We start from the raw sequence: 24,114 nt of genomic DNA on the forward strand, positions 1-24,114 counted from the left end.
TCCATGGCTGAGAAATAACCTCTGATAACAATTTCTTTTATATCCACTTTATCCACTTAGTTTATTTCTCTGTAAACATTTTTTACAAGAGTAGATTCACTTTAATCTTACTATCTTGTAACCTGTTTTTTTTTGCTTTTACATCATGACCATGATCCTTTCTATTACCATCTTCTTCAATATTAGTTTCAATGGCTGCATGCTATTCCGTTAGATACCTATACCATAATATATATATATGTAACTAATTCCCTTATTGCCCGATACAAGACTGTTTTCAATTATTTGCTAATATAAATTTTAGTTTATTTTGGACTAGTACATTTTATTAATCATAGGTTTACACATTATAAATCCCATCTGAATCAAGAGATGATATTTTAAGATTCCTCCTGCTTTAACACAGGGTAAAAAATAAAATATTCTTGGAAATGTTTCAGTGGGGGTTTGATTTTGTGATACTTTCTAAGTTACATAGGTTCCGTTAAGACCTTTCTAATTGAAATTTTATGAAATGTGGATTATATCTCAGTAACAAACAAACAAAACCCTTTCTAGGACACAATAACTGCCATGTGTCCTCATGCAAGTGTAACCCGTGGTGTATCCTTTTTCTCAGACACTGGTGCAACAACACCCAATTTTCAGGGTGTCCTGAGTTTCAAAACAAGATGATGTATGTGAAGAAATGAATGCTGGAAACTTTAGTGATGTTCTTTATTCATAATTACCAAAGCAGGAAATAACCCTGTCCATCGGTCACCAGTAAACATATAAAAAACAAAAACAAACAACAAACACACAACTGGGATGTATCCACACTATGGAATACAGGCCAGGCTTAAAAAGGAAAAAAAACTACTGACATGTCGATAACATAGATGAATCTGGAAAGCATCATGCTCAGTAGAGGAAGTGAGGCACAAAAGACTATATACTGAATGATTCCGTTTACACAACATTCTGGAAGAGGTAAACTGTGGAGACAGGAATCGGGTCAGTGGTTGCCAGGACTGGGGGTGAGGAGAGAGGGCGGACTATAAAGACTCATGAGGGAACTTTTTGGGGTGATGGATATATTTTATAACTTGATTGTGGTGGCGGTTACATGGTCGTTGACATTTATCATAACTCATCGAACTGTACTTTTAAAAAGAGTGAATTTCACCGATTATAAATTATGCCTTAATAAACTTGACTCCCCTCAAAAAAAAAAAGCACACTGCTGTCCAAATACAAGGTATTATCCATCAGACATTATCCGTAGCACTTTTAGCAGAAATTCTGAAATGTCTTTGTGAAATATGACACATGTAAAAAAAAAAAAATACAGTCCAGAAAAGACCAAATATGCTCAGGAAAATATCTGTCATTGGGTTATCTCTCTTTTGAAAAGTCCATTTCTACACTGCAGTGAATGCTGTGTGTGAGGCAGCTAGCTAGTCCACTGGGAAGCAGCTGACCACTTGGACTATTTGGGAATTTTCCTTGTCATCACCTGCTTTTTTTTTTTTCTTAACAAAAAATATCACTAGAGTAAAAAGAAACGACAGTGTCAGAACTGAACAGTGAACATCTTCCTCCAATCCCAACCAGGAGAGTCTTTTTTCCTCCAGGGAAAGAATACAGGTATTTCTGGTTGATCTTCTCTTGGCCTGACCATTGCCATCTTAAGGAACACTATCCTCCAAAAGTAAATAAAATATAAATAACCTGCAGCCAAAGACTAGGCTAACAGACAGCAGATTTCTAAGCAGAATAGGAACTATTTATTGAGAGTGAGCCGATGCAAAGAGGAAATGCTAACAGTAAGAAAACCTGCTCAAATCCCCCAGCAATGCTGCAAAATCCCTAACAGTTTATGGGCGGGCGGGCTCTGATCAAGGCTTCTTATTCAGTAGATTATATTTGTGACAACATTCCAATGCAACAAAGGGGCTGGAATAGTTCCTGGAATTCACAATAGGATCTGAACTATAGCAAATGAGAGTGAGGATACAATCTCCTTTTGATAGAAACAGGGTCTTGAAAAGACAAACTGTTGATTATCCGTGTACCATAGTTTATTGCCCTACTCCCACAGGGCTCAGGGAAGCCCTGCCCATAGGAGGCGCTCCAAGAATGTCTGTGAATCTGGGAGCAAGTGTTCCATTACTCTTAAAGGTAGCCCTTGGAGGATGGGTGCCCAGCCTGGCTGCCTTACACTAAAGACTTATCTATGATCTATGTTAAAACCGACCAACAAACAATCAAACCAACTTCCCAAGATTTCTTCTTCTAAAGCCAGGCAAGTTTGTTAACAGTCCTGCCATGGAGGATCTACCACAGCCTCATTTCAACTAGCAATAGGGACTATTACCAGGTGTGAGGGGGCAGTGGAACTGACTGATACCAAGTGTTGGGGTTACTGAGCTGAAAAATAAGTCTCTTATCAAGAAGCCCACAGGCTAGCAGGGAGGAGAATCCTGGAAACGATTATACAAGTTTGACAAAGAAGAGCTCACCCTTGGTTGAATAGGTATTGTGCTAAGTAATGTGCCCAATAACCCTGTGAGGCAAGAACTATATACCCAGTTCACAAAGGGGAAATCTGAGGTTAGAGTCTTGCCTGAGGCCATACAGTTGGTAAGCATGGGGACCAGAACTGGAACCTGAGTGGTTTGACTACAGAGCCTGTACTCCTGGCCCCTGCAGCAGAGGAATGAAGGAGTCAGGTAGGCCCTTAGAAGTGTTCTGGACCTTACATCTTGAAGTGTGGGGAAGTGTTGTAGTCCCAAGAAAAGAAGAAGCAGATGGCCTCATGGCATCAGCAGTCTGGTAGACTAGATGCTCACTTTCCAGGGAGCAGTGGAGATGGAGTGGTGAAAAATGTATGAGAGCCAGGATGTGGGGCTTGGTGTGCTAAGTTTGAACTTTACCCTGGGCACTCTGCAGAGCTGTGTTTGGATCTGTTGGCTGACATGAGACTTGCCCATAAGAATGCTCATGCAGGAAACAGCTGGATTGTAGGAGCTGTGAGGTGATTGGTGGTGGGGGGCGGGGGTGGGGTGGCATCAGGAAGCCATTGTTGTGATCCAGGTGGGGCGGGCAGGCATGAATTGGGCAGTGCAAGGAGCTCCTTGGTCAGAATCTATCCAGTGGCTAGCTGGGTCCAACTTGCACAGAGACCCCTGGCTGGGACCAGCACTGGATGATGGTTTGCTGGGCTGAATCCCCTTCAGGTCTCTTGGGACCCCATGGCTCACAGGGCAGCACAGACCACTGACCACTGACCAGTTTCATTTTTCTAGGCCTCCATCTCCCCATCTGTAATGTGAGTGGACTTAACTAGATTGTATTTAGGTGGCTTCCTGTTCTGACATTGTGATTTTTTTTTTTACACTGGATTCTAATGGTCTAATGGTCTCAAGCACGTGAGGTTCTTGGAAACCTCGTGGACAGTCTTGGATGCTGTCCAAAGGCAACAATTTGCTCTTTTTTGGTATTGTGAACAGTAAACTTGCATAAATTGGAACAATCTCTATAAAAGTTGGTTTGGCACTGTGATGATTAACTTTGTGTATTAACTCCGGTGGGCCACTATACCCAGATATTGGTCAAATATTATTCTGGATATTTTTATAAAAGTGTTTTTTGGATGAGATTAACATTTAAAATGATGGACTTTTAAATCGGAATAAAGCAGATTCCCTTCCATAATGTGGGTTGACCTCATCTAATCAGTTGAAGGTCTTAGTAGAACAAAGACTAACTCCCCTGTTTCCCCCAGCAGACTGCCTTTGGACTGTATCTGCAACTCCTCCCGGGTCTCTAGCCAGCCTCTCCTGCAAATTTCGGACTTAACGAGCCTCCATAATCATGTGAACTAAGCCTTTAAAATGAATCTCTCTCTCCACGTACATGTGTGTGTGCACACACACTGTTGGTTCTCTGGAGAACCTAATACCGGCACTATTTACCAAAACTGCAAATGCTGGTTATGACCCATCCACATATCAGAATATGCTACCACCACAGAAAGAGATACAGACTCTGTGTACTGATATGGAAAGATCTCCAAGATATATTAAAAGTAGTTGTGTATAGTGTATAATCATCTGTGTAAACAACAAAAAAAGAGTACAAATTTTAATTCCTACTGCTTATATGTGGGGTAAAAACCCTCTGGAAAGGTACCTAAGAAACTATCAGCAGGGGTCACCTGTTGGAGGAGGGCAGTAGGGGAACTGCGTAACTGGGAAAGAGCACAGAGGGGCTTTTTGCTTTATTCCTTTTAATGCTCTTTGATAAATGAACATATTCTTTGACCCAGCAATTCCACATTCATATAGTTACCTTAAAAATGTAGTTCCATACATGCAAAATGACATAGATACAAAAACATTCAGTTTCAGCATTGCTTATAAAAGAATGGAAACGACCTAAACACCCATCAATAGAAAAATGGTTAAATAAATCATCCATTTGAAAACATCGTACATTTGGTACAAAGAATGAGGCTGCTCTTTCTCTTCTGATATGAAATGACCTCCAAGTGGAAAAAAGCAAAGTGCAGGATGCTGTGTGTGCAATATACTACTATTTGTATGGGGGGAAAAAGTCAAACTCTATGCAAAAGCATGAAATATCTCCAGAAGAACACAGAATAAACTAGTAACCATGGTTGCCTCTGGGGAAGAGAACTAGGTAACTGGGAAATGGGAGTAAGAAGGAATTATTTTACACTGTATCTTTTGAATCATGGGTACATATTATCTATTTAAAAATTTAAAAAATTTCTAAGCAGGAAGGGAGAGGTAGGAGGAAGAGAAGTCCCGTGCTAGGTGGGGGTTAAGGTCATTTGAATACAAAGCACTGATATGTTCCGCTTTTCATGTTTTTAACCTGAGTTTCCCCTGAACTGCTCTTACAAATTCCAACTTCAGACAATAGCTAATTTCACTGAAGACTCGGTGCCTTCAGGAAAACCAGGAAGATAACTTTTTAAGATCAAAGCACTAGCTCTTTGCAAGGCAGATGACTCTTTAATCCATATATAAAGACAACTGGATGTAGACCTTTTCTTCAGAACTTTTTAATTCATCATCTAACCAACAGAGGTGGTCAGCTTGAACCCAAACAAGCTAAAACAGCCTCAAAAGGCCTGCCTCATTACAACATAACAGGGCAAAACTGGAAATAGAGTTTTGCCTCAGTTCTTTTCAGAGTAGACCAAGCATGTATTTATACAGATGCCCCATTAAAAACTGATTAGCAATGCACCACCACCACAACCATAGAGAGCAGAAATCTCCTTGTGAGCTCCCCATGTGTGTCATTCATAGTCTGCCTCTTCCTCCGCCATAAACAAGCCCTTGTTTTTTGTGGGGGAGGGTGATCGGGGTGTATATTGCACGATGGCACCATTTGTTTACTCTGGAACTTTGATGAGGAGGTGACTCAACTTATTTCCTTCCCTGAATCTGAGATGCAATAGCCTGTTTGAATATCTAACAAGTGTCCTGGGAGATAGGTGGTGGAGGTTCCCTTAACAAAGAGTTTACAGGGTAATTGTGTAGGGCTCTTTAAGTACTTAATCCTGTTGTTTTTCAGAAACCTTTGCACCTGGCTCCCAAGAAGCAAGCAGGGCCAAATCAATGCCCCACAGGCCGGAGTGAGGTGCCTCTCAGAGCAGTCACCCAAGGAAAAGGAAGAGGCAGGCAAGGGGGTGATTTGGAGGTGCAGGGGGGCAGAAATCAGCTCAAACACTCCATGCTGGTTCTGACTCGCTCCATCTCATGCAGGAAGCTGTAGAACTGAGGCAAGGTTAATTCTGGGGGGAGAAAATTCAGCTTTAGGTAAATGTTTCCAATTCCAAAGAATCATCCAAGAAAATTAGTTTCTACCCAGAGTTTTTTTTTTCTTTTTCGACTTAGTACATCCAGGCAGCTCTTGATGGGTAACTGATTAAAAAAACAAAAACAAAAACAAAAAACCAACCAAACAAACAAAAAGAAACACCTGAGAGCCTTGAACAGAGGAAAGCTCTCTGCTCCATAAAAAAGGAGAGGTGTTTAAAACGACCTAACTCCACTGCACAGAGACGAAAGGCCATTACTCAGGATGTTCAATGTGACTTCTAGAGCAAGAGCTTCTTGCTCTTCAATCTTTGCCATCTGTCTACCAGCCCCACCCCCACCCCCACCCCCACATCTTCCCTTTTTCAGAAAGGCTCTTCAACTGTGGGGTCGCCAACCTGCCGATGGCTTATTAATGATCCTTGCACTATCTTTTACGAGAGGAAAGGCAGTGGTTGTAACACAGCTCAGTACTGACTTTTTTTTCTGGAAGGAATGATGTGTGAGCCCACTGAGTGAAGAGAACACAGAAGTAGAAAAAGTAGAACAAAGAAGCAGCAGAAGTAGAAAGGTTCAAATGGGTATCTGGACTCACCTATATACAAATTTTCAATTTGATTTCCTTTCTTAACCACCAACTTTAACTGATGGGGAAACAAAAAAAAGAAAGAAAAACTTTAAATTAAAAGGAGAACTACTGGGGCAAAGAAATTCTTGAAACCTGAACTTTCACTTAAATATCAAAGCATTGTTTCTGACTTGAGAGTTATACAGAAGCAGTCTTGACTGTCCACCACCAAAACTTCTAACAATACCCAAGATTACAGGAACAATCAAACTTTTAAGACTACCTGGATCTTATCAATCTGAAAGCAAGCATGTTAGTGACCATGTCTTTGGCTGACTACATTGCTCTGAGCTATCTAAGGCACTACAGTGGAACATCCATTTAAATGGATATTTAAAGAAACCCAGTGTAGATTTAATAACTTTTAATCAAGTCAAAAATCTACCCATTTTCGAAGGTCAGAAGACTTACCTGTAAAAAAATACTTCCCACTTTTTCCAGTTCGCTGCTCCCAGATGTCACTATGACACAAAAGAGAAAACTAGTAAGTGGCTGGTTGAGGACCTACTCTAAAGACCCCAGTCTTGCAGGCTGTGCAGCAGTAGCCATGTGCGGGTGAGTATGAGGACAGCAAAATGTGCTTTTCAGGAAGTTGACTTATCGAGAGCTGTGGATAGCGACAGCTGCTGAATGTGGATGGCAATATAGAGAAGCAGCTGCTGGCCCCAATGGTCTTTGAGGACCAAGGACACCTCTTCCCATTGAAGTTATCTAAAAGCCTCTGCAACCCAACCCTATATCACCCAAAGGACCCGAGACTGGCTTTAACTAGTTACCTCCGAATTTCCACTCCATATCTATAAGCTGGTTAATCATCAGAGTTTGACCTATGGCCCATCGAGCAAGGGTGGGGGCATTTTGCTTCCACTGCAACAAAAGCAAAAAGCCAAAGTCATAACGATGGGAAAAATCCCCCCTCTTTGTTCTGCCCCCAACACAGCCATGTTTAGTTATTTATACAGACAGTAGGAAGAATGAAGAATCAAGGGTTGGGTCTATATGCACAGATCTGGGGGATGGGGGCATATAGAAAGGAAGAAGACATGTTTCTTTTCAGTCCAAGACTTAATCTAGGTTGGAACAACTGCATGACATTCATATTCAGTCAAATCAGAGGGATACACTCAAAAATGCACAAAAATTAGAGACGCACTAAATAGTGCTATTTAAAAGCTGGATATATGTCATTTGCATGAAACCAAATGAAAAATATTAAGCTGTGGAAATGATATAAAATGATTGATGGTTTTTCCTTAGTTGGCAAATCCCATTTGTTTCTTTTTGTGAAATAAAAGCAAGCAATCTTAATTAACCTTGATTAAGAGGAATCATGGTACCTTTTCGGAAAAGTAAGTGGCTTTCTCTTCACTAAGACCTGTAAGAGAATATAAGGAGACATTAATATAATAGAGCCACAAGGCCTGTCACCCTGAGCAACCTTGGTGATGACCTACCCAGAGTTATGAAATCAGCCTGGACCTGCTCGGCTGTGAGACTCTTCTTTAAGGCACCTGAGACACGGGAAAAAATCAGTTGAAACGAGCAAATCGATTACTCAGTTGACAGTAAATATTTAATAAGCACAACCTATAGGATGTAGATGACAAAAGAATTATGCAAAGACTCAGCTCCAGGAAGATCTCAATCCAGCTGGAGGGAAAAGCACTCCTGAGACAAGTGGAGAACAAGACAGCCTGTTTTGTTTATTGTACAATGCAAGTGTGTAACCGCCCCTCCCCAAATTATGGAAGCCCTTAGAGACAAAAGAAAAAACTCTGTGAACTTGGGGATGGGGGCAACTGATCTATCTGATAAGGCCACAGATTCCTGGAGCAAAGTCGGGGAAGCTCAATGTCAGGCTGGGCTCAGGGGCAAGAGTCTAAAACCGCATTGTGTAATACATAACCACTAAACGTGTGGTTATTTAAATTAATCAAAATTAAATAAAATTTAAAATTCTGTTCCTCAGTTGCACTTGCTATTTCGAGTGCTCAATAGCACATGTGCTGAGTGGTGATGGTACCGGACGGTGTAGATTATAGCCCATTTCCATCTACATAGAAAGTTCTAGTGGACAGTGCTGCCCTAGAAAATCAGCTTTCAGGAGGTACACCCAGATGGACTAAACAGTTTGGCCTCTACACTTCACAGGTCACGTCCAAGGAGGCCACAGAACCTTCCCCTCAGAAGCCCTGGAACATATACCCCTATGGGAGCTGCTTTGTTCTGCCTGCAAGCTCCAATTCCTGAAAACAAAGCATTGCCAGAAATCTGGTCTTCTCAATATTTAACCTGCAGGCTACAACCTAGAGTCACAATTTGGCAACCACTTAAAAATTTTTCCACTTCTTAGTCTTCTAGATGATGACTAATTAAACAATAAGAAGACATCCATCACCAACTCCAGGGAGGGCCCTGAAGTTATACCCTAAACCTAAGTCCCTACCCCCACATCACTCCAGAAAAACAATCTTAAAGGCTGTTATCCCCTGCAAAATAAACTAAGTAAACAAAGGGAGGAAATCTTTTATCTCCAAAATCAGACGGAGCAAGGAAGCCACAGGGAAATAAAAAAAGACAAGACCCCAGGAAACCTTGGCTATAAAGGCCCTCCAAGAAGGGGGCCACTTCCTAGCCAATCCAATTAACTCACAACTATCACACATACATACACTCCTTCGTGTATATCCAGCTCAAACCCGACACTTTGCTTGATGATCCCAAAGCACCCTGAAGTGGGTATTATTATTGAAACCTTTAATTTACCAGGAAACTAAAGATTAAGCTTTGCAGGGAGAAAATCTGGAAGAGGCACACAGTCAACAATTGCACTGTTAAGAATTTGCCCAACAGATATGACCCCCAAAGTACACTGAGATACACGTGGGGAGCTCTTTAGTAATGTCGGTAGTAGAGATAAAAAGTCGGGAAGGCAGGCTGCTTTCGGTGCATCCACACAGCAGCCTAGATATCACGGCGATTTTGTTAAAACTTAAGTCACACCATGTCTCTCTGTTCAAAATCCTCTAATAGTTCTGGTTGCGCTTACAGTAAAATCTGAAGCTCTTACAATGCCCTGCATGATCTGGTCTCCTCTAGAACTCCTAAGTTCTCTCCCTTGCTTATTCAGCTTTTCCTATAATATCCTCTGCAAGTTCCTACCTTCAGGCATTTGCCCTTGCAGTTCTGCCTGCTGAGGACACTCTCAAATAGGCACAGGGCTCATTCCAACACTTCCTTCACCTCCCCTTGAATCTTACCTCCAAAAGGCTCCCTGACCACTCTATTTCAAGTGCTGCTGCTCTTCGCTTGTACCCACACACTGCTGTACTTTTCCGTATTGCATTTATAACCACACAATTTTATGTTATATGTTTATTGTCAATTTTCCCACAAGAATATCAGTTCCACGAGAGGAAGGATTGGATCTCTTTCGAGTACCACTGTGGCCCAAGCTCCTAGAAAAGAGTCTGGCACTGTTTGTTGGTTGACACTCAATGAAAACATGCTTAAAGAATCCATACAAGGGAATACCATGCAGGCTTTAAAAAGAATGAGGTAGCTCTTGATGTGCAAAATGTAATTAAACGAAGAAAAGGAAAGGTAAAAAATCAGCACAGTATGATTCCTTGTACATAATAAAGAGGGTATACTGTATACATTCTTATTTACAGCTTTAATTATATCCTTATCCAACAGCTAAGTAGGCAGATGTAAGACACATTTCTTCTGAACATATCCACAAAAACTTAAGAGTAGACATCTTTGGGAAAAGGGATTGGGTGGGACTTCTCTTCCTTTCTGTTATTTAAAAATTTTCTAGCTGCATGTAGGTTTTTTTCTTTTTTTTTATGTGAAGGTGGTAAAATTGTGAGCCATTTTATTTCCTTTCTCGTGCTTTTCTATTATTAAAAAAATGTTATTTACAAAAAAAAAAAAAAAGCAATTTAAATAAATTGCCCAGGGCCACAACAGCTGGCAAGTAGCAGAGACAAGTAGCTTATAGGCCAAGGGATCCCTAAACCCAAGCTCTTTCTACATCAGGTCATTCTGAGATGTTGTTCCAGTGAAGCAATACCAGGCAATGAATGCCTGGACAGTGACTGACAACAAAGGCTCCCAACCGCAGGGACCAAAGGGCAAGCTCTCCATCCTGCCATTACCTTAGGCAGGAAGGAGCCATACTTAAGTTTATTTGTGTCATGCTAGGCCTCAGGCCCTTAATTCCTTCCTTCCATCCATTCATTTTTTTAATAGAGATACAATTGACACATAACATTAAGTTTAAGGTGTTGATTTGATACATTTATATACTGCAATACGATTACCATAACATTAGCTAACACCTCTATCACATCCCATAATTATCCTTTCTTTTTTGTGATGAGAACATTTAACATTTAGTCTCTTAATGTTAAATGAAATTTTGAAATTTATAATACAGTATTGACTATAGCTCTTAACTTCCTTTTCAGCTTTCTCCTTTGGTGATTCCTTTGTCTTAAGCACAAGACAGTCCTGCAGCCCAGACCCTATACCAAACATAAAACTGCGTGAACTCCATAGCTGGCATTGCCAGAACATCACTAGGTGAAATTTGAGAATGTTCTTCTTTAAACACAGACAGACAACTATCTGGGATAGTTTATGAAGGCAAACCCTTCGTAAAGAGTATGGGGGAAAACACAAGTATATGTAGGAGTGAGCACTTCAGTTTTGTCAGGAAATAGGAAGAAAATAAGCAAACATTGTTCTAGCCCCAAATCCACGTAAACTTATTCAGTGTAATAAAGGAAACCCAAGGAATAGAACTAAGCCTTGGTGAAAACTCCTGCAGGAGGAAGATGGGAGAGGATGGTAGCCTACATTCATTCAGTGATTCCTACCCTGGTGGTTGACTAGTTGAATTTACCCCTGCGAGGCTCAATGGGGAACACAGGTCATGGTCACTGTGCGTGGATTTACTGTGCACCCGCTATGTGCCAGCACTGTGCTGGGAAACATTGATGAACCCAACGGGCAACAACCTCTGCCCTCATGAGGTTTGTATTCTGTTGGGAGGAGACAGACCGAAACAATAATGTAAAAAATAAGTAAACCATGTGGAGTATTATAAGGTGAAAAGTGCCATAGAGAAAAGTAATAAAAAGGAGTAAGCCTGGAAATCTTGGGTAACGTAGTCCTACAGCTGATTAAATACCATTTGTAACTACTGTCCAATGCTGGTTTTTTTTTTTTTTGCCCAGCCAGAAAGAACTCTTTTGGGAGTGGGGAAGGGGAATTATCGCTTTTAAAAAAAGCATTAGTTAGTGAGCACCCACACAGACAGACATCTTGCTAAGTTATTAAAATAAAAACAGGCCTAACAAGTGGCCCTATAGCCAAGTTATCTGTAATCTTGTCCCGGAAACAACTCGTAATGACAATGACAATCATAATATCAGCAGTGGTACAGCTACCATTTATTGAGCACTTTATATTTATTATCTTTCTCCATTCTTGTAACAATGTATGAGCTACTTAGTATAAGCTCTGCTTTCTCCCTAAAAAAAAAAAATAATAATTCTTAGAGAGGTTAAGTAATTTGGCTCAAGGTTTCAGAGCTGTTAATTAGCCATAGTGACAAGTAAGCATACAAGGACCACCCAGTAATCAAATGCAATGTAAGGGTCAACTATAAACAAAATGTGTGAGATAACGGGAAAATCTGAACACTGGCTGCATATTTTAATTTTAGATATGATAATGGGATTATGATTTGATAAGGGTTTGAAGAATTCCTTTATCTTTTAGAGATACATAAGTAAGTATTCAGGAATTCATTCATTATGATATGATGTCTGAGAGATTTAGATTTGTTTTAAAATAATGCAGTTTGGAGAGCAGAGAGGAGAAGTGGGTGGGGTACAGAAGAAACAATTTGGCCACGGGTTGATAATTGTTGAAGTCAAGTGTTTTTAAGAATTACATACTAAATAGTAAAAGAATACCATAAGAAATCCACTAGGCTTTCGGCCAATCAAGGGAGGTTCTAGCTCAGGCATTTCCACTGTAAGATCTAAAGCAAGTTACTCCCCTTCTGTTAGGGGTCTGCTTCTTTATCTGCAAGACAAAGTTTAGACTAGATCAGTGCTTTCCATAGCTTTTACCTGACCCTCCCTCTGCCAAAAAAAAAAAAAAAAAGTTCCATGATTAACTGTTTCAGATACTGGTTAAGCAGGTTTCTTTACTGTAGGATTTTTCAGAGACAAAGATATGTTAATGTATGTGAATCTCCAAGGTTCCAAGGCTGGAGAGGTGGGAAGACAGTATTTCAGACCTGTCTGACCACTGAAGTCTTTTCTGAATGAAGACACCAATTTGGGGAAGACTGATCTGGAGGGTTCTTGAGGCCCCTTCAGTGCTAATAAGCTATGCTTCTACAATGAGGTCTTACTGCAAAGGCAGGACCGGGATGAGGGGAGTGGAAGAGAATGAAGGTCTTACATTTCAGATTAGGTTGGAAAAGACTCTGAAAGCCAAATTAAGGACTACAGACTTCATTATATAAAGTAAATTGTTGAGAGAAGTGGCAGGTTCCAAGTTGCACTGTAGAAGGGCAAAGTAGAATCTGAATGAGAGAAGAGAGGTGGAGATGTTACTGCCACAACAAGGCATGGAGGGCCAACGAACTTGCTCTGGGATGGCAGACTCTGGGCCTGGGGAAAAAAATGACACACGAAGGCCAAGGGATGAGGAAGCAGTCAAGAGACTTACAAACTACAATGCCAGATGTGAGGAGACACTCTGGAAGAAATGGAGAATTCAAGCAGGAAAACTCTGCAGGAAAACAGTCAGATTGCACGAGGACAAAAAGAAGAGTGAAACAAACAAACTGTTGAGAGCTAACTGAGAAGAACAGCAAATCTGAGACTTCAATTCTAGAACTTGAAAAGCTTGAAAAGCTTTGGGGCATTACATAGTCAAGAGGTGAATTCAGATCCTCTCCATTAGCTGAAAGAAAGTTTTATCTCATAATTCGATATTGAGGTATGGGGCTGAAACTAACTGAACTATCGATACATAAAGCTCAAGTTTAGCAAGTCCTGTATTAAGTGCTTTACATATATACTCAATTATTCCTATGCCACCACCATAAACTGCTCTTATTAGTCCATTATTCAGATAAGAAACTGAGGCTCCAAGAGGCTGATTTGTCCAAGGTCAAATAACTACGTTAGGTATCGTGACCAACAGTCAAATCCAGTGAACCTGCAAAGCCCATGTCTGGATTGGTATAGTATAAGTTCTCAGTATTCTCTGCATCTATAGAAAACAATCTTCTATAAACAGTGATAATCAATTCTGCTTGATAAATATACATCCAACATCCCCTGGGAGACGCACAGGATCTCGCAAATTCAGTCCACCTCACCCAACATGTACTAAGCACCCGCTCTACGCCATTAGTTTTCTTGTAACTGTAGCTTCGGAATGTAGCACATGACTTCAAGAAACTAGCTATCTGTCAGAGCCATGAGATAGACACGTACAAAGCAGTATGAACAATAGAAAAGTAAATGATTATGGTTCAAATTGAGTGGCAGATAAAAATACCGTATCTCAGTGGGTGAGAGGAAAGAAATACCGTATCTCACTGTGGACTCAAGTGGTTTAGGAAGGCTTTCTGAAAGAGGCGGCACAGGGGCTGCGGCTCAGGGGCTGGGAAGAACTCGAGGCAGACTGACAGGATGGACTGCGGTGGGGAGCAGAGATGAGAAAGATAAGAAAGAATGGAGGCAGGGACGCCAGACAGAGGTCTCCCGAAAATCAGTGTCCATGACAGCTGTTGCGAAGATGGATCTCTACCTGCAGGCAAACCCATTCCCACAGGTGTAGTCTAGACAATGAGAATAAAGACTGCTGGTTCTGTACTCGGAGCACCTTCCCTACAGAATGCTCACATACAGTGAGTACACCAATGTGCTAAGGATGTTCACTGTAGCAGGTTTTTTGTTTTTGTTTTTTTCTTTTTTTAACATCCCCATGAATAATCTATAACTACCAATTTGTACTTCTTAATCCCTTCATCTTTTTCATCCAGAACTCCCCACCCCTCCTTCCCATCTGGCAATCATCGTTTTCTTTTAGGAGTCTGTTTCTGTTTTGTTTACTTTGTTCTTTAGATTCCACATATAAGTGAGATTAGGAGATTCTTTCTCTGTCTGACTTATTTCACTTCACATAATTCCCTTTAGGTCGATCCATGCTGTCACAAGTGCAGCACTGTTTCTAAGAATGAAAAGTTAGAACGACTAAAATGGCCAGCAATAGGAAATGGATTAACTAAAAGATACTTTCAGTCCAAGATACACTACAGCCAACACTTTTTAACACTCCTGTGTTAAAAAGACTACAAGTTGCCATCCAGCCCTGAGGTTCACATGCCTTTAACCTGCCATGAGGGCAAAGAATACAAGAATCACACAAACAGGATCATAAATTTCACAGCTGGAAACCTCGGGGATGATTCAAACTCCCAGAACCTCTGGAGGAGAAGACTGGGCAAGGAGAGGATCTGAACTAGGGTATGCGAAGGTACCTGACAGTACCCCAACTTTCAGTGAACTGATGGGCTGAAATCTTGGGAAAACCAGCTTATTACTGATTTTTAAAATGTACAAACCAGCGATGCTGTTTTATCTCCACTCAGCCTAGTCAACATGTATTTGTTCTTTAAGACTGGGCTCAAATGTTGCTCCTCTTTAAATAAAATTAACTTTTAATTAAATTGCCAAATTAATTCTAGCAACTTTTTAGATAATACATAGCCAAAAATAAACAATTAAAACAACCTGCAGTTCTACTACACAGATATAGCCACAGTTAAGTCTTTCTCTTTTTCTTTCCTTCTTTCCTTCCTTCTTTCCTTCTTTCCTTCCTTCCTTCCTTCTTTCCTTCTTTCCTTCCTTCCTTCCTTCCTTCCTTCCTTCCTTCTTCCTTCATCTTCATCCTTCAGCTTCCTTCCTTCCTTCAGCCTTCCTTCCTTCATGTCCTTCGCTTCCTTCCCTCTCTCCTCCCTCCTCCTCCCTCCCTCCCCCTTCCTTCCTTTTCTTTTTTTTACAAAAATAGGACTGTGGTAGAAAGCTTTGTAAACTACTATTTTTATTAAACAGTATATTGTGAAAGGTTTTCCAAATCATTACATTTTCTCAACAGCATTTTTTTAAATTACAACATAGTTTGAAAAAAAAAAAGGAGCAACTTTTTACTGAGGTATACTGTGCTAGGCATTTTATTTACATTATTTAATTAATCTTCAAAAGCCCCCCCGCCCCACAAGCTTAGATGGGGTAAACATGTTAAGGAGGGATTGTTGCTAGTGGTTGGGGGAGATGGGTACCTTGCCAAAGTCAAACTACTTATCAAGTGACAGACTGGGACTCACAATGAGGTCCATCTAACTCAGAACTGTGAATTCTTGACCGCCAGGATGTTCCCCAGAAAAAATGGACAATAGCTCCTTAGACCAATCACCAGCTGCAGCGTAATTTGACTGTTTCTGATTTTTCTCTATCATAAACAGTGCTGTGATGGACAGCTAAACCTTTGTGATCACCTACCCCCCGGCTAGAAACTTCCTGACTACTCTAGGCACTCTGCTTCTGGAACGTCTGTGGCAAAAGACCTACCTATCTTTTTAATTTTCAATCCATTCCCATATTTTTCTAAAATACAATGAAAATTAATTCCTAGAAATAAGAAATGAAAAAACACAGATAAAATACCAGCCCCAAATGGTTAAAAAAAGTTTATGTTATATATATTTTACCACATTAAAAAAAAATACAAGCCCCAATTAAAAAATGATTAGATTCAAGAGACTTTGTCAAATTGCTACAAAAATTTCTAAACGCTTACTCTCAATTTCTGTGCTTATTGCGTAGAGGACCAGATAGCAGTTTGGGGACTGAAGCCAGGATGCAGGCTGTACTTTGAACTGTACCTCTATTATACCACACCAGGGTTATCTGTTTACCTGGTTCCCTACCTAGACTGAGACCCGCCCATGTCTGGTTCACTACTGAATGCTCTGGCTCAGTGCCCAAAGCACGCTTGTCGACTCTGTGGACTGAAGGAATGTTCAAGTAATGTCTCTGACCTCAGCTGCTGAGAGAGGCTACTCACCATTTGGAACCAGAAGGAGGCTTTTTACGATGCTTCTGAGGGGGCCAAGGCTGATCTGATTGGTGGTGGCAAATTCAGAGAGCTGAGCCAGGAACCTTTCTACCTGCAGAGAGAGAACAGCACAAACCAGGCCTTCACTTTCTAAGCATCTCAGGACTACAGACCCACACTCAGGAACTCTACTTATCATAAAATACTTTACCTCTTTTGGCTCAGTTAGGAAGTGAAAAAGCACTTCTGTCAGGGCTGAGAACTGCTGTGAATAGAACACAGAACATCAGTAAAATCGTATTCCTGGTCAGTGTTCCCACATCCCATCCAACTATAGACCCTTAAGAGAGGAAAAAAAAAAAAACAAAACACCAGTGTTGATACTTGTTTCGATCATCTTAAAGTTAAAAATAGTCACAATACCCACCACCAGTGTCAATATATCTATGTCACTATATTGTCTGAAAAACTTGTATATTTTATTTGGATGCTTGGGAGATACACATGTGCACACATACATCTCAAGAGTCCAAATATACACGAGGAAATACATACACGGCCTGAAAGGGAAATTCACTGGAACACTGGAATATTAATAGCAGTTACTTCTTTTGTTTATACTTCCACGTATCATTCAAACATAAGCCAATCCAAATATGTAATTTCTCCCACCCCCACACGTAAATGGTAACATACCATATAAACTTTTTCTCTACCTAGCTTTTTAAAAGCAGCTACTTTTGTGTGGTGAGATTTTGGGTGATTTTTAATTTCTTCTGTTTTGTCTGTCCATATTTTGTTTTTTTTCACCCATAATAAACATGTGTGTATATACTTTATTGTTTTATTACAATATTTAATATATAATAAAATGGTAATGTTTAACACTTTATTATATATTGTCTTAGAACAGCCTCTTATTCTTTTGTACATGTAAATCTTCTCTTTATTGGTATTGTAAAGGACTGGATGTTTGTGTCCCCCAAAATTCCAGTGTTGAATTTATTACTGTATTTGGAGACAGAGCCTATGAGGAGGTAACAAGGGTTAAATGAGGTCAAAGGTGGGACCCTAATCCCAAATGGCTGATGCTCTTGGAAGAGGAAGAGACAACAGAGCTCTCTCTGTGTGAGACACATGTCGTGTGAGGATGCATGAGAAAGCAGCTATCTGCAAGCCAGGAAGAGAGGTCTCACCAGGAACTAAATCTGTTGGCACCTTGATCTTGGATTTACCAGCCTCCAGAACTGTGAGAAATAAATTTCTGTTGTTAAAGCCACCTAATCTATGGTGTTTTGTTATGGTGGCCCAAGCAGATTGAGACATTACTTTCCCTTGTTTCCTCCCAATGGACAGTGTGGGGCACAGTGGGGAAAGTTAAGACGCAAGAGTTTAAAAGACCTAGATGTGAATCGGTGTTTTTTGCTACTGACAACTCAAGTGACCTTGGAGAAGTCATTTAGCCTCTCTGTGTCTTAGTCCCCATAGGGAAAACAAAAGTAATAATACATAGCATCCAGAATATACTAAAGGTAGCATACGCAAAGCCTCTAGGCTAGAGGCAAATGTTAGCAATTATCATGGCCATAATTAGTCACTATACCATTTGATCCACCTTCCTGAAGCAATACATTAAAAAAAGATTACATGCAGATACTTTAGCTCAAAGTCTCCAAAGTTGTACATGTGACATGATTGCCAAATGCACCTGCCCCTTTTGCTATGTCCCACTAAACTCCACACAAACTCCTGGCACGGCTCTGTATTATTTTATTCAAAAATGTATTGTTTTAAAATTAGTCTTCGAACATATAAAAAATATGTGCAAGGTTTTGAAAAGATCCAACTAGCATAAAAGATTATAAAATGTCTCTTTTCCCCTGCCCCTACCTCAGTCCTACTCCCCAGTTATTGCTAACACCTCTCTTGCTTTCCCATTATTTTATACTGAACCCACTCTCTGCACCTTGCCTTTTTAAACTCAAGTGAGCAGATATAAGTCTACCCAGCTCTTTTCACAACTGCATGACATTCTATTATATAGTTAGCATAATTTAGCTTCCTGGAGATGGCCATTAGTGTGTGTGTGTGTTTTGTTGGTGTTGCTATAAACAATCCTGCAATGAATATCTTCCCATATATTTCTTTGTGACATATGTCTATAAGATAAATTCTTAAAATGCATCCTAGGTCAAAAGATATATGCATTTTGAATTCTGAAAAAATGTTGACAAACTGACTTATAAAGAAGTTGTACAGATTTACACTCCTACCAGCCAATGGCATAGAAGTGTCTGCTTTCTCAAAACTTTAATATTCCCAGAAAACATTTTAACCAAGGCTGATCCAGGGGTGGCCTTTCTGCAGTATTTATGATAGCGGGTATTAACCTTACCTAACTGTTGATTCTATAGAGTAAAAACAAGAACATTCAGGACTGGCTTGAGAATGTATCTTCAAACTATTTGTTAGTTTTTCATTAATAATAACATTATTATTATTATTATTATTATATTATTTTGCTGGAAATCGGTGGAACTGTCAAATCTTTGGCCAACTGCATTTCCTATGCCACCCAGCACCTTCTAAAAAATAGGACGGCTGAGGAGCTTTCCAACTGCTTTTCCATTTCCAGGCCCCAGCCTAACATTCAGCCTAACAGTCCTTGTGAGGTCTCATCCCCCACCTCGCCTCTTTAGAGGGGCCCGAAGCTAATCTGGTCCTTAGGCTGCTACACACCCACATCCCTATCTCCACTCCAAACCCTCCTACTCCTTCAAAGCCCAGGCCAAGATACCAGACACTCCCAACAAAAAAGGGACCTACCCAGATTCTTCTGAAGCTCCCTTTTGGAACCTCACCTGGGGGCACTTAGAATTTTCAATCTTGATAAGGAACAGGAACAGGAACAAGTTTTAGCAGAGAAGGTTCCTTGTATGGCTTTGTATGGTCACAGCAACTTAATTATTATAAGGAAACAGTTTCAATTGAATAAATCTTCCCTGAACACTTTCTCCCATTCTTTGCCTTTGTACCAGCACAGATGTCTCCCCCTGGAAAGCTCACCAGCCTCTATTTGAAAAATCAAAATCTTAACTATTCTTACCAGTAAACATGAAAAGATGCTCAAGGTCACATTCTAGAGAAATGCAAATCAGTAAAACAAGGAGATACCAGGTTTTTTTGGTTGTTTTTTCATTTATCGGATCTTTAAAAATAAAAGTCTGATGACAGGAGTGCTGGTGGAAGTAGAAAAAAACAGAAATGCTCACTGCTGATGAGAGGATAGACTAGGGCAACATTTCTGGAGGGCAATTTAGCAATCTGCATCTAATTTTTAAATGATCATATCCCTTGACCTAGTAATTTCACTGCAAGTATACCCTTCAGACATGTTCAAAAAAATAAACTCAGACACATTTACACAAAGCAGTTAGCTGACAGCATTGTTCACAAAAACAAAAAAAACTGAAAGCAATATAAGTGTCTATTAATAGGAGACTGGTTAAATAAATTATGGTAGATCCATTTCAAGGAATGTCATGCAATCCCTTTTATGTACAAAAATTTTTTTATGAGATATCTAAGTATGATGGCAGATACAGACTTTTTTTCCTATAGATACACAAGAAACTATTAAAATGATTTCTGGGGACAAGAGAAAAGAGTTTTAATTTTATACCTTTGAATATTGTTTGAATTGTCTAACGTGTGTATGTTGCTTTCATTTATAGCTAAGTGTAGGCCATGTTTTTCTTTACATTTTTCTGAATTTCTTCTCATAATCATTCTAAAAGTGATTATTTTATAAATCCACCCATTTCCAAGGTTCCACATGACCTAGGACATCAGAGAGCACATTCAGATACACTTAGTACTGTATTTCATATCCATTTTCTGACCTGCCCTAGTGAGTCACAACTTCCCCAGCACAACAGGCCATGTCCATTAGTCTTTGTAAACATCACTGGGTTCGGTGGCTAGTTGGTGTATAGTTGGCATTCAGATAAATATCCACTGAATGAGCAATAAATGGTGATGCCTATGTTAATACAATGATTCTTTTTTTCTCATTGGGGCCTAGGCCTCAGATCTCAAAATAAATTCAGCTAATAGTGGGTACCAAGAGAAGTTTGATCACACAGCAATAGGGGAGAAAATAGCCCAAAGGATTCTGGTAAGTTGCTTACCAGGAAAAAGCTTTCTGTATTAAAAACAAAGGTAGAGGTTTAGACTATGTTTCAAGTTAGAAAATGAGTCAAGCTCTGACCTTAAAGGAAGTGGTTTATATTTTCTATGACTTCCAAGTTGGAGGTAACCTTAAGGATTAACCTACAATCCAGTAGTTTAAAGCTTTTTTTTTTTAATTATAGTAAGCACACAATATTATATTAGTTTTGGTGTATGTTTAAAGATTTTTACAGTAGTCTTCCTTATTCCCTAAATGGAAGTCTTCCAGAAAATGCTGACACAAACAAGTAAAAACTAAGCTACCTGGTTCGGAAGATCATCTACAAAGCTCCGTTCTAGTGTGTTTAATTCCGCAGGATATGAATGAAGTCAGACATCCGGTCTTGAATTCCTGGCTCCACTAATTCTGGGCTGTCTGACTTTAAACAGGTCTACTTATTTCTCTCAATCATTTTTCTTACCTGTAAAATGGGAATAAATAACGCCTAACATTTAGCGGTTATACATAAAGCACTTAAAATAGTGCCTGACACATGGTACATGCTCAATAAATGATAGTTATTTTTATTTAACCACTCTGTAATTCAGTATCCTCACCTGCAAAATGAGGATAACAATACCGACCTTGTAGGGTGGTCACAAGGGCTCAAAGAGTTAACACACATAAAAGCACTTAGAACTGTGCTGTCCAGTATAGTGGCCACTAGCTAGCTACTTGTAACCACTGAGCACTTGAAAAGGGCTAATTTGAGATATGCTATAAATGTAAAATACATACCAGAATCAGAACTTAGTACCAAAAGTAAAATATCCCAATGATATTTTTATATGAATTATAAATTGAAATAATATTTTGACATAGTGGATTAAAGAAAAAATATTAACTTCTTTTGTTTTGATTTTTAAATGTGGCTGCTAGGAAAATGTAAAGTTAGACATGTGATTTGCAATTTATTTCTACTGGACACAGCAGCCTGAAAACCTGACTGGCATTATAAGTACTGTCACCATTACTTTATGAGAAAACAGTTAAGTTGTGGGAGATCTGAGATGAAAGAAAAAGCCACACTCTCTTGGGAAGTTACAATCAGCAACAGAAATGCACCTTTGCAGTGGTGCTGAGAAGTGTCACTTTAAGCTATTTATTTTGGCTGTCTTGGTGGCATGAAAGAGACATCCCAACCAGCGCAGGAGCAGGAAGCCTCCAAGGTTGACTGGCTAGCACCAGTGGCCTGCGAAGGAACAAACCGGCTTTGCCAGCTTCACTACCAACAAGGCCGGGCCTTACACAGTGTAGGGAATATATGGTTTCTTTCTTTGGGGACTATCAGGTATCTATTTCCCTTAACTGGGAAGCGGTTTATGTATAATCGCAAAATCAAGGCCGGGCCCTGCACAGTGTAGGGAATATATGGTTTCTTTCTTTGGGGACTACCAGGTATTTCCCTTAACTGGGAAGGCGAGAAGAGAATGTCATCACCAGCGTCCTCTTTGAACCCCCAAACTCAGGCTTCCAATGCCCTTTTACTTCAGTTCCCCAAACTCACTTGAGGGTCATCAAGACGCCCCTCAGTTTCTCTTCTGGGACCCCTCAAACTCTGCTCGTTCCCAGAAGTCCCCCAGTCCCACCTCTGGGTCCACCAAACGCCTCTAAGACCCCTCAGCTTGCCCTTAGGCCTCCCGACACCCCTTGCCTCCCCAAACTCATTTCAGACCCCAATTCCTCTCAGCTCCTCCCAGAATCCTCCTAAAGCCATAACGCACCCCGAATGTTGTTCGGTCTGGTCTCTCCGGGCGGCCCTCGGCCTTACTCCCAGGCTCCGCCTCAGCCCTCCCGGCACCACCTCGGGCCCTGCCCCGCAGTCCCCGAGTACCCAGCACCTGACCACCGGGCCCACCTGCGCGCCCAGCTGGTTCAGCTGCTGCATGTCGCCACCCACAGCCTCGGGCACCGGGTCCTGCATGCAGTGCAGGCGGCCCATGGCGTCCTCCTGGCTCCTCGGGCCCCGCAGCTCCCACTGCCTCCCCGAGCTTCCTCCTCAGCCGCCGTCCGCCTCCCCGCGCTTCCGCAGCCGCACTTTCGCCACGGGCCGGCCTCGGCCGCCTCCGCCGCGGCGCTCCTCCCCCGGCCGGCCCGAGTGCGGGGCGGGGCGCCCTCGCCGAGCCGCGGACGCGCGCGGACTGTGGGCGTGGGGGCGGGGCGCCCTCATGGACACACCGGGGTCCCCCGCCGCAGGGCGGGGCGAGCTGGGGGAGCCGAGGACGCACGCGGCCTCTGCGCCCAGTGGAGGTCCCTAGGGAGCCCAGCAAACTCTGGATTCCCGATAGGTTCTCCCTCTGGGTGACTCCGGGGCGCAGCTTGGCCTTTCGGAGCTTCAGTTTCACTATCTTTAAAATGATCCCCGGGGTGGCTAATCTTAAAACGTTTAGAACATAGCCTGGCACACAGTAAGTCCTCAGTCAATGGCTAGCTGCTACCATTATCACCGTTATTACGCATTCAGCACGTATTTATTGCATGCCTACTAGATACCAGGCCTTGGGGATAGAGAAATGAACAACCAAGGCGAGTGTCCCTGGGAGGGCTTACATCACAGCAGAGTAGTAGGTCTCAAACTTGGGCTTACATCAGCACCTCTCCGGGGGCTAGCTTCAAAGCCATTGCTGGACCCCACCCACAGAGTATCATTAGAAAGGCTTGGGGTGGGGCCTGATAATTTGCATTTCCAACAACTTCTCAGGGACCACGCTTTGCGAACCTCTGGAGTGGAGGAAACCGACCCAAGGAAATGCAAGGACTGTGATAATGCCAGGGAAGGCAGTGGTCAGGAGGGTGAGGGGAAATGATTGGGACAGTGATAGTCACTGCAGTCCCTGAAACACTTTAACCTATATGCTCTCTTCCAAAGGACCCCTTGAATTCTCCAGGTTATTACCCTGATTGATGCCCATTGGACAGAAGAGAAATCAGAAGCATGCTCCCTGCAATCTGACCCCCAAGCCCAAGGGGGCTTCACTTACCCCTGTGCCAGACTGAGGGTATGAAGGGGGTGCCTCAAAACCTGGGGTGGGGGAGTGTGGGGAGGGCTGGCTGGCTTTCTCCACCCGGCTTTTTTCTCTACCCTTACCTAAAAATCCCTTGTGGAAGGCTATGGATAAAATGTCTTATACCCAGAGGCCAAGCTCCTCCCCTTTAGTCATTATTTCATTCATGCATTTATTAAACGGATAATATTGAGTGCCTACTGTAGGGCAAATGCCATGACAGACATTGGGACACCATCATGATAAAACCAGATA

General features: G+C 41.3%; 1 protein-coding gene and 1 long non-coding RNA gene across 3 annotated transcripts; both read right to left on the bottom strand.

The window, feature by feature from the left end:
* Positions 1-703: 703 nt before the first annotated feature.
* Positions 704-22,872, bottom strand: COMMD7 (COMM domain containing 7). 2 transcript variants are annotated; one of them, XM_039864062.1, is made up of 9 exons: positions 22,713-22,872; positions 16,835-16,888; positions 16,633-16,735; positions 7,920-7,976; positions 7,803-7,840; positions 7,242-7,332; positions 6,877-6,926; positions 6,433-6,481; positions 704-5,812 (listed from the first exon to the last, which is right to left on the bottom strand). In XM_039864062.1, the coding sequence occupies exons 1-9, from the start codon at positions 22,794-22,796 to the stop codon at positions 5,736-5,738; spliced, it is 603 nt and encodes a 200-aa protein (XP_039719996.1). In that variant the 5' UTR covers positions 22,797-22,872; the 3' UTR covers positions 704-5,735. The 2 variants fall into 2 exon arrangements, with proteins under 2 accessions (XP_039719996.1, XP_039719997.1); XM_039864063.1 differs by having other exon boundaries at positions 5,059-5,812; positions 16,835-16,885.
* On the bottom strand, positions 11,692-14,576 carry LOC120603543 (uncharacterized). The gene is made up of 2 exons (XR_005653040.1): positions 12,456-14,576; positions 11,692-12,008 (listed from the first exon to the last, which is right to left on the bottom strand). It is a non-coding gene; the product is annotated as an uncharacterized LOC120603543 (long non-coding RNA).
* Positions 22,873-24,114: the final 1,242 nt, after the last annotated feature.

Source organism: Pteropus medius, unplaced genomic scaffold, assembly GCF_902729225.1.
Source record: "Pteropus medius unplaced genomic scaffold, Ma_sr-lr_union100, whole genome shotgun sequence".
Lineage (NCBI taxonomy): Eukaryota > Metazoa > Chordata > Mammalia > Chiroptera > Pteropodidae > Pteropus > Pteropus medius.

Excerpts from the sequence above, each read along its gene's own strand:
- COMMD7 (XM_039864062.1), bottom strand. The coding sequence starts at position 22,796 with ATGGGCCGCCTGCACTGCATGCAGGACCCGGTGCCCGAGGCTGTGGGT. Across the intron at positions 6,482-6,876 it reads TGGGAAGTATTTTTTTACAG|TTAAAGTTGGTGGTTAAGAA; the intron begins GTAAGTCTTCTG and ends TTTCCCCATCAG. Across the intron at positions 5,813-6,432 it reads AATTGAAAATTTGTATATAG|AATTAACCTTGCCTCAGTTC; the intron begins GTGAGTCCAGAT and ends TTCTCCCCCCAG.